Source organism: Strongyloides ratti (assembly GCF_001040885.1).
Source record: "Strongyloides ratti genome assembly S_ratti_ED321, chromosome : 1".
Taxonomy (NCBI): domain Eukaryota; kingdom Metazoa; phylum Nematoda; class Chromadorea; order Rhabditida; family Strongyloididae; genus Strongyloides; species Strongyloides ratti.
The window spans coordinates 3,551,156-3,567,623 of record NC_037307.1 but is presented as its reverse complement, the minus strand read 5'-3'; the positions used below and the strand labels follow the sequence as shown (position 1 = coordinate 3,567,623).

Genomic DNA, 16,468 nt, shown 5'->3' with positions numbered 1-16,468 from the left:
GATAAAAGTTCTTTCTTACTATTTTAGTATTATATTTATTATGAATTTATTTATTTAGTTAAACTAAAATTTAATATAAAATAATTTGATTTCCATGTTCAATTGTTGATCTTTTATCTTTTTAATCGTAATTTATTTATAAAATATTTACTCTATTTTTTTTGTATTATTTTCACTTTTAAGCAAGAAAAAATGGCTGAAAAACCTTCTGACACATCAGATAATCAACGTTTGAAGCAGATGTTTTGCCATTTAACACCTAAAAAAGCTGTTGTTCCATATACAATGGCATTTGATGATAAAAAAAATATATGGATTGCATCAAAAGGAGGTTTATTTAAATTATCACCAGATGGAAAAAAAGTTTTATGGAGTAAAGAAAATGCCTTTCCAAAAAAAATGTCTGCATATACACAGGTAGTTTTTCATAAATCAAAAATATACCATATACAAAATGAAGATAAAACAGGATTATCTGAACTTAAAATTTATTCAACATCTGGTGAGGAGCTTCATGATTCATTTATAGATGGTAGAGTACAAAGTTTAGTAATTAGTTCAAATGATCAAATGTACATAACAAAACAAGCTGAAACTGGACAGGATGAATTTTTTATTTATACAACATCAATTGATAAACCAACAAGATGGGATGAATTGGTTGTTTTGGATGAGAAAGCTTTCCAAACATTGTGCTTGTATGATGATAATACATTAGTTGTATCTACTGTTAGTGTACCAATAAACATGTACTCAAAAGAATGGTTAAGATTTGTTGATATTAAAGAAAAAAAATTAAGTCCACCATTCTCTTCACATGGAAAAGATGAGGGACAGATTTATTTTCCAAGAGCAATAAAAAGATATGAAGATGATATAATTATTTTTGACAAAACTGGGAAATTTCAAAAATTTAATAGACAGGGTAAATATCTTGAAACATCAGCCACAATAGATGCCTATCTTGGTAATGGATTTGAAATAGTAGGAGATGAAGCATGGATAATTTGTAGTGGGATTGTCTATGATGAGGTTAGTTAAAAATAATAAATTTTTATTTTAATTTTTTTTAGTCTCAAGAAACAATTTGTGATGATTGGTTAGAAAAGATCACACTTGATGGTAGTTCATGGAAAAGTGAAAGACTTCGTGATCAATAAAATGTTTTTATGTTTTTATAAATTTCTATCTTGTTATCAAATTATTCACTTATTTCAATAAAATATGTTTATCAAAATTTTCTTAGCTGTTTTCTTATTTTTTTATATTTCCTAACTAGAAAAAAGTTTTTTTTTTGTTATAAGTAGTTGAAAAAGATTTACCTATCATATTATATTGCCATTTAAAATTATTCTATTTTTATTATCAACAAATAGTGATTACATCAATTGAAACCAGTATTATCAGTATAAGGTGTAAGCTAATAAAATAAAATTAAAGTCATATAATCATTCTAATACAAATTATATAAATTTTTTTTTTCTATTTTTGAATTTATACTTTTCTCTTTTAATAAAAAAAATTTATATATAAATTTTCATTTGTTTTATAATTTAATTAAAAGTTATTAGTAAATATACTACAAATAATATTTTATAACTTTTACCATATCTCAAGACGATTTTATTTTATTGGGAATGTGTCCTTTTTATTTGAATCAAAATAATGTCTTTCCTATTTAGTGAGATATCTGTTGATGAGTCAATTGAAAAGACAGAAAAAGAAACTCTTAATTATTTAAGAAAATTGTCTAATTTACAAGATTTACCACCAACTTTAAGGTCACAATTAGCAAATAATGCTAAGTCACTTTCAAAGGTAAATTTAATTTTTTTAAATATAAATTTTTTCAGAATGTTCATGGATCCCACAGAAATACTGCCACAAAATTTCATTGTACAAAATGTAGCCTGATACTTACTAGTCAACTAACAATAGTTAAAATTACCAAGCGTTCTAGGAAGAAAAAGTTATGTGAAATGAAATGTAAAGGTTGTGGCGCAGTGTTTTATAATAATTTTTCTAAAATATCCAAAAATAAAGAACTTCTTGAAGTAAAATTAAATGAAAAAGAAGATAAAAAAAATAAAGTAATTGATGAGCCTAAAAATCAACAAATTATAAAACCGAAAGTAAATATCAAACCAAAGAAAAAGTTATCCAAGTTACAGTTGATGCTTCAAGAACAGATAGAATTAGACAAGTCATCACAAATTTCTACATTTTTTGATTCATTTGCTTTATGAAATTGCAATTCTACATATATAAAATGTGTAAGTAATGATATATTTTATTATTATTAATAGTAATAAAAAAAATATTAAATTATGTTTTTATAAAAAAAGATTTTACACTTTTATAACGTTTTTTTTTAAATTAACTTTAATCTTCTTGAAGATTAGAAGCTTTGATAAATTTATTTTCTCTTTTACCCCAGTAATCTATACTTCTAAAAATTGTTTTCCAATATATTCCTTTACTTCTTGATTTTACGATTTCTAGAATTATAAATAAAATAATTGGTGTAGCAATAAATAAAGTAGAAAGCATTGAGTTTGATTCAATAAGTACTATAATTGTAGCATCATGAAAATATTGTTTCATGTAATATTCATAATTTTTGTTATCATCTCTTGTCATTGTTAAAATGACAAAAAGTATTTGTGCAATAATTCTTAAAAATTTTAATATATTATCTCTAAGTTTACTTTTTCCATTCATTTCTCTAATATTTCCTAAAAATTTGTCGGTTCCATAAACATAGGAAACAATAAAAAATTGAAAAAATAATAACCTAGTATCTACCTTTTGAAGCATTAACATAATTGGAGAGGTAAAAATATTAAAATATGTCGATTCCAATAAAAATAATCCTATTAAATAACAAAGAAGTGTTATTAAGAATTTTGAAATAAAACCATTTTTATAAAAGATGGTATACGTTTTCATTGAGGTTGTTTTTATATAATCATAAAAAATTTCAATATATAGTGATAAAAGGAAACAACGTTGAATAAAACTACATACAAGAATTGAAACATTTTCAAATTGTCTGTTGTTAATAATAAATTGTTCATATAACGCTACGGATGGAAGCCAATTTGATAATTCATACGTTTGTATTCTTCCATAACTAGTATCATTTTTCATTATTATTTTTTTATAGTATATTGAACTGATTATATACATCCATGTAGAAATTATAATTATTATAATATTAGATAAAATTATAAGAAATGCTAAGTTAACTGCTTTTACTTTTGATGGAAGAGAAGCAGAAATTTTTGGTACCAAATCAATCATATTTAAACTTCGAATAGATAAGGTTAAAATAACAACCATCATGCGAAACGATTCGTTAAATTCTATATTTAGAAATTGATTGAATTCAATTGACCATTGATTTACTGTAAGAAGTAGTATACCATATAATTGTCCACCTATTATCGGTATGCAAAATAATCCAATAACAGCTACACATTTTGCCTTTCCAAAATACATAAAAAATGTTGTCAAAAATACAACCACAAAAGGCATTAGTAATGCAGTTTTTAAATCTTTTTTAAAAATTGGCTTTAATTTAAAAAAAAAGTTATTGAGATTAAATAAAAAAACATACCACTGAAAATGCATGTGTTATATATTGAATCATTGAAATTGTTTTTATTACAGGTTTAGGATCCAAATATTTTTCCCAATTAGCTTGATTTATATTACGGCAATCAATATTATCTAATACATCTTCCGAATATCCTGTAGAACATGGATGAATAAATCCAATATTTACACAACCATTCTTATTTGATAAGCATGATTCTAAATAATTTTTGTTTAATATTTTGAATTCAGCTGTTAATTTTAAACTTTCGAAAGTGAATTGTAACTCCTGAGTAACTATAACTATAGAATATAGAGTTCTAAGTAGTACAGCATATTCTATTCCACACCAAACTTGCTTGATTCTTGAATAAACACGTGAAGAATCAAGTCCTGAAAATTGAGATACATTAATTACAAAGACTAGAAAAGGAAAGCAAACTAAAAAATGTGCTATAGTTAACCATTTTAAAAAACCAAATCCATATTCGTAAGTCATAATTGGAATTATAATTAAAGTTTGAAAATTAATTAAAGATATGAAAAAACATGTAAAAGAACTCCAAAATCCTTTAAACTCTGTATCATCTCTTCTTAATGCATTTTGAGCTTGTATAGAACTTGATTCTCTAAATAGTTCCAAAAGATTAATTAGTTTAAAATTTTGATTAACATTAGGACAACTAGGTTGTATTAAATTTGAATATAGAATTGCATCATTATCATTGTATAATTTTGGTGCTTCATTAAATGGTAGTGGTGAATTGTTATTAATTGATTCTTCAATTGTTTTTATTAATGGTGAATTTTTTGTAATTCTTTTGATGGATAAAAATTCTTGTAAATATTTTTCTTTATCTTCTTTCGTAAACGCTTTATCAGTCATTTTTTAGAACAAAATTATTTGTTTAATAATGCTGTAAATAATAAAATTTATTTTATAGTTTTATTTTCTTAATATGTAAATTAAGATAAAATAACATTTAAAAATATTCATTAATTGTAGAAAAAAATAGATATTTAAAAGTATGTTTTATTCTAATATATTTAGGTTAAAAATAAAAATCATATATCAATTATGCTTAACATGAACACAATTCTCCAACAGTTCCCCATACTCCAAGTTTGATTGAATGAATATGTTCTTCTCTGTAGTAGTAGAATGCAACATATGCATTAATATCTGTAATTATGGCTGTGACTTTTTGTGATTCAGTCATTGTTGTAGATATAACATAGTTTGTATATATCTTAGTACAGAATGTTTTCCAGTTGGCTTTTTCAATGGCAGCCCATGTTGACCATGAATCCATAGCAGCAGTGTAAAGGATGGTTTGACCATTAACAACTTGAAGAACAGCACTTGAAGCAGTGGAACAATCACCAGTCAATGCAATTGTTGTTGGAGCTTCTGTTGTGGCAGCTTCAGTTGTAGAAACTTCAGTTGTTAATTCTGGAAGAGTAAGGAAATCTTCTGGCCAGCATTCTTGTGATTCACCAAAAGCAAACATAGCAAGGAAATCACCGAATGTTCCAAATTCAGCAGAAATTTCAAATGATAAGAAAGTTTCTTCTAAATAATAATATGTTTTGACAAATTGACGATATTGATAAGAAATAGCTTTGATTTGTTCAGCATATGTAAGAGTATCATTAGCAATGATAACTGTAAATCTATCAAAAAGAATTTTTAAAAATCCTTTGTTTGAATTAGAAAGTTGGTATTTTGAATCAGTTAAACATGTGTAAAGAGCAGAAACAAATTCACATTTTGGTTTTCCTTTAAAAAGTTTTTTAATTTCTTTCATTCTGTAATATTGAACAGAAATTTCTTGAAGCATGTAAATAGATCCGAAACTTCCAATTTCAAGATTAAGAAACTCTTCTTTTAAGTCTGGGAATTCAACAGATATTTTAAGGATCATTTCATAAATAAGAGCATATTTTTCAGATTCAGAATATACAGTTGATTCAAGAATTAATGTAAGATCTGTGATATAAACATCAAAAGCTGCTGGATTTGGGCATTTTAATTTGAATTGTAAAAATGCTTCAATAAGATCAAATTTACCAAATTGATTTACTATTAAACATCCATTGAATTTATCAGCAGAAAGATAAACTCCAACTTGGAATAAATCGTAGAATGTTCCCCATGATCCAATGTACATAAATTTACATTTTTCATAAAATACTGGATATTTGATGAAGAATTGTTTTATTTTGAAAGATGAATACATAACAATTTCAAGTGATGTATAATTTTCAGTAGCAAAGAAAGCTTCAAGTTCAATAACAAATTGATCAAAGATAATTTTGTCTTGTCCAGTTAAAGTAATAGAAACATTGAATAAAGCTTCAATTAAAAGTGGTTTATCACTAGTTCCAGTTTCATCAACAACATCTCCAGCACATTCTTTCTTTTTTTTCAAATCCTTTGCTTCACTAGATTCAGAAGAACCACTGCCACTGCCACAGTAAATTGTTGAAGCTGTTAAAGCCAAAATGGTTAAAATAAGTAATTTTTGCATAATGATATATGCTTGTATTGATAATAAAAAATAAAGTTTACTTTTATATACATTTTTGAAATGATTATTGTTTATTCATAAATAGTTTTACATAAATTTAAATTTATCAAAAAGATAGTTGATCTTTTAATATGACGTTTTAAATTTTAATCCGAGCCCTGCCAAGGATTAATAATTTTTATATTAAAATTCATTTTTAGTTATTATAATTTTTGTTTGTTATAATCAGCTTAAAATTTTGTTTGTTAACTTTAAAATAATTAAATGTGAAAAAGAATGATGTCAAAACATTTTAAATTATTGCTTTGATCGAAAATTGATATAATTAAATTATTTCTAAAGTCTATTGTTTACCTCCAGATGTTATTAGAAAAACTTCATTGTTTTATTAATTTTACTTAGCACATGTCACCCACTAATTATTTTTAGAAGTTGCGCATATTTTAACAAAAGATACTAGAAATTTAGGTTTCTTCTAAACCTCGCAAATTAATAAAAAAAAACTTTCCAAGGTCTAACATTGACCACTAATTACTATATAACTTTGGTACAAGAGTACACTTAAGACAGATAAGAAATTGTTGCCCTGACACACATTTTAGCGCGAAAAAGAAATCATTCGATACTAATATGTACGACACAGTTTATTTTAAGAAAACTAATGAAAAAAGAATATAATAAAAGTTGGTGGCCCTAAAGAGGGCCGTTGGGATAAAATGATATTTTTTTATAGAGATCATTTGAATTTACTCAGCTGGTTCTTCAGCAGAAGATTTCTTTGGAATGAGTGATGAAGGAATGTTTGGAAGTACACCTCCTTGAGCAATTGTAACTCCACTGAGAAGTTTGTTCAATTCTTCATCGTTTCTGATGGCCAATTGGAGATGTCTTGGGTTGATTCTGGTTTTTTTGTTATCACGAGCAGCATTACCAGCCAATTCAAGAACTTCAGCAGCGAGATATTCAAGAACAGCAGCAAGATAAACTGGTGCACCAGCTCCAACACGTTCAGCGTAGTTTCCTTTACGAAGCATACGGTGAAGACGACCAACTGGGAATTGAAGTCCAGCACGGCTGGAACGACTTTTAGCCTTTCCCGAAGTCTTAGCTTTTCCACCTTTTCCACGTCCAGACATAGTTGATTTTTAAGAGTAAAATGTAACGATACAAATGAGTAAAAACTCGGTAATCGTTATAAAGAATTCTGTCATTATATATACATAGGTTGTGTATATAAGGCGTTACAAAAAGATAGGTCAAACTATTGATGCGCACTCTCTGATGGTGTTAAGCGCGTGAAATGTACGCCGCGGTATGTACGCTCCACCTCGTATACACATATCGAGTGTATTTAAAGAAGATAGATTCGTCCAAACCTTTACTCGTGTTCGCACGTTATACTTAATAACTCTTACTTTATTGTTGCTATGGCTCCTCCAACTGCTTCCAAAGGAAAAAAGGCTGTTAAAAGTCAAAAATCTGTCCGTCCTGGAGATAAGAAAGGTAGAAGAAAGGCCAGAAAAGAAACCTACTCCATCTACATCTACCGTGTCTTGAAACAAGTTCATCCAGACACTGGAATCTCTTCTAAAGCTATGTCAATCATGAACTCATTTGTCAATGACGTTTTTGAAAGAATCGCTGCTGAAGCTTCAAAACTTGCTCACTACAACAAAAAGTCTACCATCTCATCCAGAGAAATTCAAACCTCTGTCAGACTTATCCTCCCAGGAGAATTGGCTAAACACGCTGTTTCTGAAGGAACCAAAGCTGTAACTAAGTTTACCAGTTCAAAGTAAACAGTTTAATAAAAAAAAAGTATTAATTTTATCCCAACGGCCCTCTTTAGGGCCACCAAATTATATTTTTTTTTGTTGCTTACCTTAAAGTATTTTTGAAAAGCTTACATTTATTTTAAAATGTGTAAAAACTTCTTTTTTAATAAAATCGCTATAAAACTTTGATTTTTTAAATTGGTTACAAGTAAAAGCTATGAATACAAGATAGAATGATATGTTAGTTTATAAACTATATACAGCTAAGGCTAGAAAGATATGTATTAGGTACATGTATACAGTTAGGATATTGCTAACACTTCAGTTTTATATAAACATATTTAATAAGTATCTAGTACATAAGATCTTAAAATTTTTGAAAAAAGTTATATTGATTATGTTTCGAGGAATGTAACGTTGAATAAATATAGGTCAGATTAGATTTTGATTCAATAAATAAAACTTTTCAATAGATGTTTTTTTTTTTAAATTGTTATTATATTCAAATTTTTTGTTATTCAGATAATGGAAGTGTTATTTCTATATTATATCGTCAATTTCAAGGATCCATTATGGCAGTAAGGAAAGATGTTATTATGATTTATAATTTAGTTTTTTTTTAAGTAATATTGTTTCAAACTTTTATTAATAGTTTATGTAACGTATTTATGTTTTTAAATAAATAAATTCTTCGTTAATTTTTTATTTTAGTTTCATAGTAAAAGTATATTCAAATTTTTTCTATTTAAATTTACATATTTTGATATAAATATGTTTATGATAAGAAATATAAAAAACAACTATTGTTATTGTTACTTTTTTTTACTTCTCAAGTATTTTAAATAAAGGGATATAATATGTAGGATTAGCTAATGAATGTTTCTTTTACAAGAAATAATTTTTTATTAGTGCTTAATGAAATTACTACAATAGAATATAATGTAGAATGATATAAATAATGCTTTCAAAATAAATTTAGTCTATTTATTGAAATCACAAAATAAAAAATTCATTGTGTCAAGATTTTTTAAAACTTTATAAAACCAATTTAAAAAAAATTTCCCACTCAAGCTAAAAAGAATTCTCTTGCATTATTATAGTAACTTATTTATTTTCTCGTACAAAATGAAAAGTTAGATATCAATTACAATTTTTTTTTCTAATGTTTTAAATGATAATTCAAAATGTAGGTATATAATCAAAAGGTACCTAAATTTCCTGTTTTCTGCGAATTCAATGTTATAGCCATTACAATATTTCTATTATGTGTACAATAGCCAACCACCGCATTTTTTGAAACGGCGCCAACAAAACACACAAAAATATACTTCCATATCAAGTTTGAATAGAAAGGGATTGCATTTTAGAGGGACCAACAAAATTTATAGATAAGTATTTTCTAAAGGGACTTACTAACGAAACAGAAGATAGCTTACATTTTTAAGACAATTCAGTTTTTATTAATGATAATATTTAATAATAAAACTTTTCATACAGAAAAATTTATTTTTAAAAAAGAAAGATAATTATTAATTTTTTGGTGGCCCTAAAGAGGGCCTTTGGGATAAAAAAATTAAATCAAAGATGTTACAAGAAGAAGGATAAATTAACCTCCGAATCCGTAAAGTGTTCTTCCTTGTCTTTTGAGAGCATAGACAACATCCATAGCGGTAACGGTTTTTCTTTTGGCATGTTCACAATATGTGACGGCATCACGAATAACGTTTTCCAAGAATGATTTAAGAACAGTACGGGTTTCTTCATAGATAAGTCCAGAGATACGTTTAACACCTCCTCTGCGAGCAAGACGACGGATAGCTGGTTTAGTGATTCCTTGAATGTTATCACGAAGAACTTTACGATGGCGTTTTGCACCACCTTTTCCAAGTCCTTTTCCTCCTTTTCCGCGGCCTGACATGATTAACAGCAAATAAAGTTATAAAATTTAGTCGCAATGACTGGTAAATTCTAATGCGGAATTTTCACTATTTATACACATTAAATTGACCTAGTGTATAGTAGGTGTGTTTCAATATAGCGCTTTTAATGTCCTTGTGTGTTGTGGGCGTTCCACTTTGTTTTGAGCAATATATAAGAAGAGAAATTTAATCATTTATCACCACTCGCATCTGAGTATAACTTTATTTGTTACTATGGCTCGTACTAAGCAAACCGCTCGTAAATCCACAGGAGGGAAAGCACCAAGAAAGCAACTTGCTACCAAGGCTGCCCGTAAATCTGCACCAGCTACTGGAGGAGTTAAGAAACCTCACAGATACCGTCCAGGAACAGTTGCTCTTCGTGAAATCAGAAAATACCAGAAATCTACTGAACTTTTAATCCGTAAATTACCATTCCAACGTTTAGTTCGTGAGATTGCTCAAGATTTCAAAACTGATCTTCGTTTCCAATCTTCTGCTGTAATGGCACTTCAAGAATCTGCTGAAGCTTACCTTGTCGGACTTTTTGAAGACACTAACCTTTGCGCTATCCACGCCAAACGTGTTACCATTATGCCAAAAGATATTCAATTGGCCAGAAGAATCCGTGGAGAACGTGCTTAAGTATAATTCTTAGATCTTATCTTTTTTATCCCAAAGGCCCTCTTTAGGGCCACCAATTAATACTTTTTTATTTTAAATCTGTGTGGTTTTTTTTACATCTACGAAAAAATTTAAAATTACTTGTTTTATTTTTATATTGTTCCTGATAATCTCTACAACAATATTTCTGGGGCCAAATGTACAAAAAGGAATGATGAAATGAGTAGAGATAAGTCGCTTTATTTCCTTCTTTACTAAAACATAAGTATTGTATGAAAATAAAATTTGTATCCTACAACGCTTTTATATTTTTTGGTTGATAGAAAATATTAATCCATAAAAATTAAATTTCATAGTTATTTAATTAATGAAAAAAATACTCATTAATTGTTTAAGATAATAAAAAAAGTTTTTCATCACGCTCAGTTACAGGTAAAAATTAAGGATTCAACCGATATATTAGCTTAGTAAACTATACAATTAATGCTAGAAAGATATGTATCAAGTACAAAGATACATTAAATATATCGCTAACAATCAGTTTTATAAAAACATATTTAATACACTAAAAAAGTTATAATTTTTTAAAATAATTAATTAGGTTATGTTCCAAAGAATGTAACATCGATGAAGTATAGGTTTAATTAGATTTTGATTTAATAGATAGAACTTTTCAATAAATTTGTCTTTTTTTTAAATTATTTTTATATTCAAATTTTTTCTAATCCAACTAAAAACTTCATAACAATTGTTAATGTTAAATTTTTTCTTAATAATTGTTGTTATTCAGAAAATGAAAATCTTTTTTTCCATACCAAATTTACCAATTTCATTTATACATTTTGGCATTAAATGAAGAAGTTTTTATGCTAAAAAAATAATTAATTATTTTAATTTATAATTTATCTATTTTTTTAAAATAATATTGTTTTAGATTTTTATTAATAGTTTATATATTCTATTAATGTTTAAAATAAAGAATTTCTTACAACTTCTTTGTTAATTTCAAGTTTTTTATTTTAATTTTGCAGTAAAAGTAATATTCAAATTTTTCTGTTAAAATTTACATATTTGATATAAATATGTTTGTGATAAATGTTATAAAAGCCAACTATTATTATTGTTACTTTTTTTTACTTCTCAAGTATTTTAAATTAAGGGATATGAAGTAAAATTAGTAAATAAATATTTAATTTACAATAACATAAGCATATTTTTTACATAAAAGAAAAGTAAATTAATATATTATTAAAGTTATAAAGTAATTTATTATAGAATATTGTTAAAAAAAATATTATATTAAAAGGTAAAATAAAGTATAGTACATAAAAAAATATATTGGTATATAAGAATAAAAATTCCACATAAATACAACTTTTTGGTTTAATTGAATATTTGATTTTATTAATGGCATCAAAAAACTTCAAAAGAAAACGTGATCAATCTGAATCCTCTGATTTTTTTCTCAGAAAGATGATTCAAAGAAATCTCAACTAGCATATGATATAGTGAAGATGATTTGTATTATCAAAAAATGAAATTGATAAAAAGTAGATTCAAAAACCTAACTTTATTTTATTTTTTTAAGAATTAGAAAATTAAATCTAAAAAGTAAAGAATTTTATTTTAAATGAAATTATAAAATTCTCTAAGCAATCCAATCCTTTGAGAAAAAAATGAAAGGTATCTTCAAATGAATGGAATATTTGAAACAGAAAATTTGTCAAATGCAGTTGCGGGTAGTAGAAACCGTTGAAATAAGAAAGAGAAACAAGAAGAGAGGCATACTATGATCAACAAAGAAAATATTCAAATATAAATTTCTCAATTATAAATTTACTACATCTTGTAACCGGATGTTAGTTTCAGTTAAAATAACACTTTATTTATATAAAAACAAATTTTATGGGTAAAGTTATTAAAAGTATAATGTTATTACAATAAAGTAATCGAAAAGTTATAATGCTATGTACAATAATAAATAATATTTTTAAACTTTTTATATTTCCAAGGTAATATTTTTTATTTCTTCTACTATTTTTTCTTTTCCATCCATTGTTGAAATATTATTTTTATTAGTCTTTGATCTAATGAATTGGTAATCTTCCGACATCTCCAAAAGAATACTGGATTTCATAGCCTCAATGACAAGATTAATGTCACTAGTTAATTTTTTTATTTTTGGGAAACCAGCCAGTAAAGGTAATGAAATGTATCCATTTTTATCTATGTTTTTTAGAATAAAAAAATCTTTTACAAGATTTTCTTCAGAAAGATAATATTCTATTTGGCGTAAGATACAATTCTTTATTTGATCTGTTGTCATAACACTTTCAAAAAAAATATTTTGATTTAGTTTTGGAGTATAAGGTGGAGTATAAAGTGTGTGATTCAATAAAGGACTTTTCATACTAGTATATAATTTTGCAGGAGATTTTAAAAATGTATCTAAACTTGTTGAAATAGTAATTGGCCTGAATGGAAGCTTTGGTTTGGTTAATGTAAATTCAGAATCAATTGCTGTTCCTTCTATTTTTTTGATGTTCAATGATTGTATAGTATAATACGATGATGGATTATTTTTAAATTTATCTTCCAGTAATGCCATATAATCTATTCCATCATCTTTTCCATTTTCGGCATGTTCTGCCGCTTCATCCCATGATGGTAAAGGCCCAAGTTCTTTATACAAGTTGTTTTCTTTGTGATTGCTACAATTACTATTATCATTAAAGATATCTTCCTCAAAGTTATTTTCTTTATAACGTTTACCATATTTTGTTTTTTCATCATCTGAAGTTTGATTAAAATTAAAATAATCTTTGAAAAGTGGTAATCCTGATTTCTTACTTTTTATTGACGGAGAAGAAATACTACTTCTTGAATTCCTTTTTGAGCCTTGACTTTGAGAACCATCTTCTTTATAATGCTTATTACCATTTGAAGTTTGGTGTTTTTTGACAGTTTTGCATAAATGTCTTGTTTTACTGTTTGGTTGTTGAATTTTTGAAGCTGTATCAGAAAAGTTATTTGAATACTCAACATTGATATCGTTATTAGTTGTAAAACTATTTTTTTTAACAATTTTTCCAAATAACTTTTTCTTCACATTTTTTTCATCATCATTGATAGATTCTCCTTTTTCTGAGTGTATTTGATTTTCTCTTTCTTCTAAATAAGTAGAATTTTTTGAATTATTATTATTTTTTGATTGGATAAAATATTTTGATTCTACTTCTGAAACTGTAATTTTACCAACATTTTCTAAACAAAATTGTAGTTAATATTATACATTATATAATGATAAAAAAAATTACCATTGTCATTTAAAGAAGGAGTTTTTTGTGATAATAATAAAAGAGACAAAATACGTTCATCTATGTGTTTGGAAGTCTCCTCACAATCATAAAATACATCATCATCATCTCCACTTATAGATTCATTCATCTTATTATCAATAGGTAGTTTAAGGTCTTTCTTTATCCTATTTTCAATATCCAGTATGTCTTTTTTTTCATCAAAACTTTTATTTTTATTTAAAATATTACAAGAATCAACAGAAGTTAGTTGTTCTATAATTTTTGAAGTAGGTGAACAAGTTACAGTTTCTTTTAAAGAAATATTTTCATTAGGTAATAAAATTTTATCAACTAACATTTTTTCTTTTTTAGTATCTGATTTTTTTACAATACCACTACTTTCAATAAATATGTTGAAGTCAGAATTGTTGATATTAGAAGCCATTATCTAATATTTCAACAATAGAATTATGTGTAAAACAAGGATTCTAAAATTTTATAAATTTAAAAAAACTATTATTACTGAAAAAAAAATATTTTAATTATTAAAAGTTTATTTGGTGAATAAAAAAATATTTTTTTTAGTTAAATATTGGAATGGCTTAAAAAAATGGGATATATAATTGCTAAATTTTGGAATATAATGTACACCTTACTCTCAAAATTGTGGAAACGGAATAGTATAACTATTTTCTTTAATCTTTTAAAATAAGTTATTAAAATGTTTAGCTTTACTGATAAAAATAAATGTAAAATTATTATTTTATAAATCTAAAATTCCCACCTAATATAAAATATTTATTTTGTTGTTAAGTAAAGAATGTTATTACTTTCTGATTTAATATTTTTGTTTGTTTAGACTGATAAGGAAATAAATTAAATTTATATAAGTTTTATTATTTTATAGTAGTAGTTACATTTAAAATTAAATAGACTTACCAATATTAATTTAATGTAAAATGTTAATTTTTGATGATATATGGTAGATTAAATTTTGCCTATTTCATAAATAAAATATTTCTCAATAAATTATAAGAAAATAAAAAATTAATAATGATAATAATATAGAAAAAAATTGTATTATCCAATAGTTAATTAATATTTTGTTTATCTTGAAATTTGAATTATTGATAAATATTAATAAATTACTGATTTTATTATAAAGAAACCAATTTTTTTTAACTGTGAAAAAAGAAATTTAACTAACAAAGTTATGTTTATCTAAGATTCTTAAGAGAAAAAAAAAGAGAAATAATAAAACATTTAAGATTTCAATAATATATAAAAAAAATTATAATTATATTATAAAAGTACATTTTTAATATAAATTGATATTACAATGTTTATTAAAGCAACAAAATTGAAATAGCTTATTATAAAAGTGTAATATCACCATGGAAAATAAATTATATTATAAGAAAAAAAAAAGTATTTTCTTTTAAATTTTTTTTTAAGAAAATATTTTGTGATAAATTGTTTTATAAGAACACTTCTTGTCATTACGACTAGTAATTAAATTTTAATTTATTTAATTTTTAGTATAAAAATTGTTTTTAAAAATAAGATAGTTGAACTTTGATAATTAATATTATGAATCATAATTAATAATATATTGTTTATTTTTTTATAACTTATTTGTAAGATAAAAAAAAATATTTGTTTTAATTGAATTTGTATGTCATTATTGATTTAATATTTTCTTAATATTTTTACATTAATTTTGTTAAAATATGTAAGTTTAATTTTTTTTTAATACTTAGATTAATATTTCTGTTAACTTTTTTTTTAAATGTAATTTAAATAATAATGTATTAATCATAACATTTTTTAGTGATTGAACTTTAATTTTCCGTAAGTATTATTGCTGGTGGTGCCACACCAATAACAGCATTATCAATTTGTTTATCTAATTTATACATTGCAGAATACATTCCAAAATCATTCTTTGTAATAGGTGATATTGTAAGAATTCCATCATTTGATAATTTAACATTTGGATATATTCCTTCTTTACCAGCATATAATATTTCTTCAACATCATTACGATTTATTCGAATAGATTTAGCTTCTGGACCAAAGTCATATTTAAATGTTTCACCTATTGATACAGAGGCATATCCTAATGATGCCTCAATAGTAATTGATAATGAAAAAAATATAATTAGAATAGGTAAAATTTTAAAAGACATTTTATAAATATTTGTCTAATGATTTTATAATATTTTTTATATATTTTATTTAACTTATATATATGTAAATTTTAGGCGTCACATTTGCTGTCAAATTTATGGAGGGGGTTTAAATTCTTAATAACATATGTTATCAATTTGTCACACCATTTTGTTAAGAACGTTTTAGATATATAAGAATAAAATTTTTTAGAATATAATTAGAAGACATTAAATAATAAAAATTTTTAGATAGACAATATCGTACAAATAATAAATAATTGTCTTAAAGTAAATTAAAAATAATATAAGTAATTAGAGATGTCAATTTTTACAACATTCATCCAAAAATATTTTAAAAATGTAAGTAAATAATTTGATTTAAAAAAAAATTACGAATGCTACAAATGCTAATCTTTTTTTTAAATCAAATATATAATATTTTTTTTATTTATATAAATATGTTTATAATACTAGTGATTCATCAAAAATTTGAAATGATGTTAAATTTTTATATTTACATATTTTATATAGTATCAGTTGTTTTGATTTTTG

The 16,468-nt window shown here is 24.8% G+C and overlaps 11 protein-coding genes across 11 annotated transcripts; 5 read left to right on the top strand and 6 right to left on the bottom strand.

Moving 5' to 3' along the window:
• Window positions 1-192: 192 nt before the first annotated feature.
• SRAE_1000115600 (Six-bladed beta-propeller, TolB-like domain-containing protein) lies at window positions 193-1,160 on the top strand (the record flags this gene model as incomplete). Its single annotated transcript, XM_024648077.1, has 2 exons — window positions 193-1,032; window positions 1,074-1,160. 2 exons carry the CDS (start codon window positions 193-195, stop codon window positions 1,158-1,160), a joined length of 927 nt encoding a protein of 308 aa, XP_024502091.1.
• Window positions 1,161-1,665: 505 nt separating this feature from the next.
• Window positions 1,666-2,246, top strand: SRAE_1000115500 (RNAse P, Rpr2/Rpp21 subunit family-containing protein; the record flags this gene model as incomplete). Its single annotated transcript, XM_024648076.1, has 2 exons — window positions 1,666-1,818; window positions 1,854-2,246. 2 exons carry the CDS (start codon window positions 1,666-1,668, stop codon window positions 2,244-2,246), a joined length of 546 nt encoding a protein of 181 aa, XP_024502090.1.
• Window positions 2,247-2,382: 136 nt separating this feature from the next.
• On the bottom strand, window positions 2,383-4,483 carry SRAE_1000115400 (Hypothetical protein; the record flags this gene model as incomplete). Its single annotated transcript, XM_024648075.1, has 2 exons — window positions 2,383-3,573; window positions 3,620-4,483. 2 exons carry the CDS (start codon window positions 4,481-4,483, stop codon window positions 2,383-2,385), a joined length of 2,055 nt encoding a protein of 684 aa, XP_024502089.1.
• Window positions 4,484-4,679: 196 nt separating this feature from the next.
• On the bottom strand, window positions 4,680-6,128 carry SRAE_1000115300 (Hypothetical protein; the record flags this gene model as incomplete). The annotated part of the gene is made up of 1 exon (XM_024648073.1): window positions 4,680-6,128. The coding sequence occupies one exon, from the start codon at window positions 6,126-6,128 to the stop codon at window positions 4,680-4,682; it is 1,449 nt and encodes a 482-aa protein (XP_024502088.1).
• A 746-nt stretch (window positions 6,129-6,874) lies between these two features.
• SRAE_1000115200 (Histone H2A domain and Histone core domain and Histone-fold domain-containing protein) lies at window positions 6,875-7,264 on the bottom strand (the record flags this gene model as incomplete). The annotated part of the gene is made up of 1 exon (XM_024648072.1): window positions 6,875-7,264. One exon carries the CDS (start codon window positions 7,262-7,264, stop codon window positions 6,875-6,877), a length of 390 nt encoding a protein of 129 aa, XP_024502087.1.
• A 291-nt stretch (window positions 7,265-7,555) lies between these two features.
• SRAE_1000115100 (Histone H2B family and Histone core domain and Histone-fold domain-containing protein) lies at window positions 7,556-7,927 on the top strand (the record flags this gene model as incomplete). The annotated part of the gene is made up of 1 exon (XM_024648071.1): window positions 7,556-7,927. One exon carries the CDS (start codon window positions 7,556-7,558, stop codon window positions 7,925-7,927), a length of 372 nt encoding a protein of 123 aa, XP_024502086.1.
• Window positions 7,928-9,509: 1,582 nt separating this feature from the next.
• On the bottom strand, window positions 9,510-9,821 carry SRAE_1000115000 (Histone H4 family and Histone core domain and Histone-fold domain-containing protein; the record flags this gene model as incomplete). The annotated part of the gene is made up of 1 exon (XM_024648070.1): window positions 9,510-9,821. The coding sequence occupies one exon, from the start codon at window positions 9,819-9,821 to the stop codon at window positions 9,510-9,512; it is 312 nt and encodes a 103-aa protein (XP_024502085.1).
• A 235-nt stretch (window positions 9,822-10,056) lies between these two features.
• SRAE_1000114900 (Histone H3) lies at window positions 10,057-10,467 on the top strand (the record flags this gene model as incomplete). Its single annotated transcript, XM_024648069.1, has 1 exon — window positions 10,057-10,467. One exon carries the CDS (start codon window positions 10,057-10,059, stop codon window positions 10,465-10,467), a length of 411 nt encoding a protein of 136 aa, XP_024502084.1.
• A 1,978-nt stretch (window positions 10,468-12,445) lies between these two features.
• On the bottom strand, window positions 12,446-13,893 carry SRAE_1000114800 (La-related protein 1; the record flags this gene model as incomplete). Its single annotated transcript, XM_024648068.1, has 3 exons — window positions 12,446-13,239; window positions 13,297-13,710; window positions 13,764-13,893. The coding sequence occupies 3 exons, from the start codon at window positions 13,891-13,893 to the stop codon at window positions 12,446-12,448; spliced, it is 1,338 nt and encodes a 445-aa protein (XP_024502083.1).
• Window positions 13,894-13,948: 55 nt separating this feature from the next.
• On the top strand, window positions 13,949-16,047 carry SRAE_1000114600 (Hypothetical protein; the record flags this gene model as incomplete). The annotated part of the gene is made up of 4 exons (XM_024648066.1): window positions 13,949-14,078; window positions 14,118-14,163; window positions 15,602-15,915; window positions 16,010-16,047. The coding sequence occupies 4 exons, from the start codon at window positions 13,949-13,951 to the stop codon at window positions 16,045-16,047; spliced, it is 528 nt and encodes a 175-aa protein (XP_024502081.1).
• Window positions 15,587-15,934, bottom strand: SRAE_1000114700 (Hypothetical protein; the record flags this gene model as incomplete). Its single annotated transcript, XM_024648067.1, has 1 exon — window positions 15,587-15,934. The coding sequence occupies one exon, from the start codon at window positions 15,932-15,934 to the stop codon at window positions 15,587-15,589; it is 348 nt and encodes a 115-aa protein (XP_024502082.1).
• Window positions 16,048-16,468: the final 421 nt, after the last annotated feature.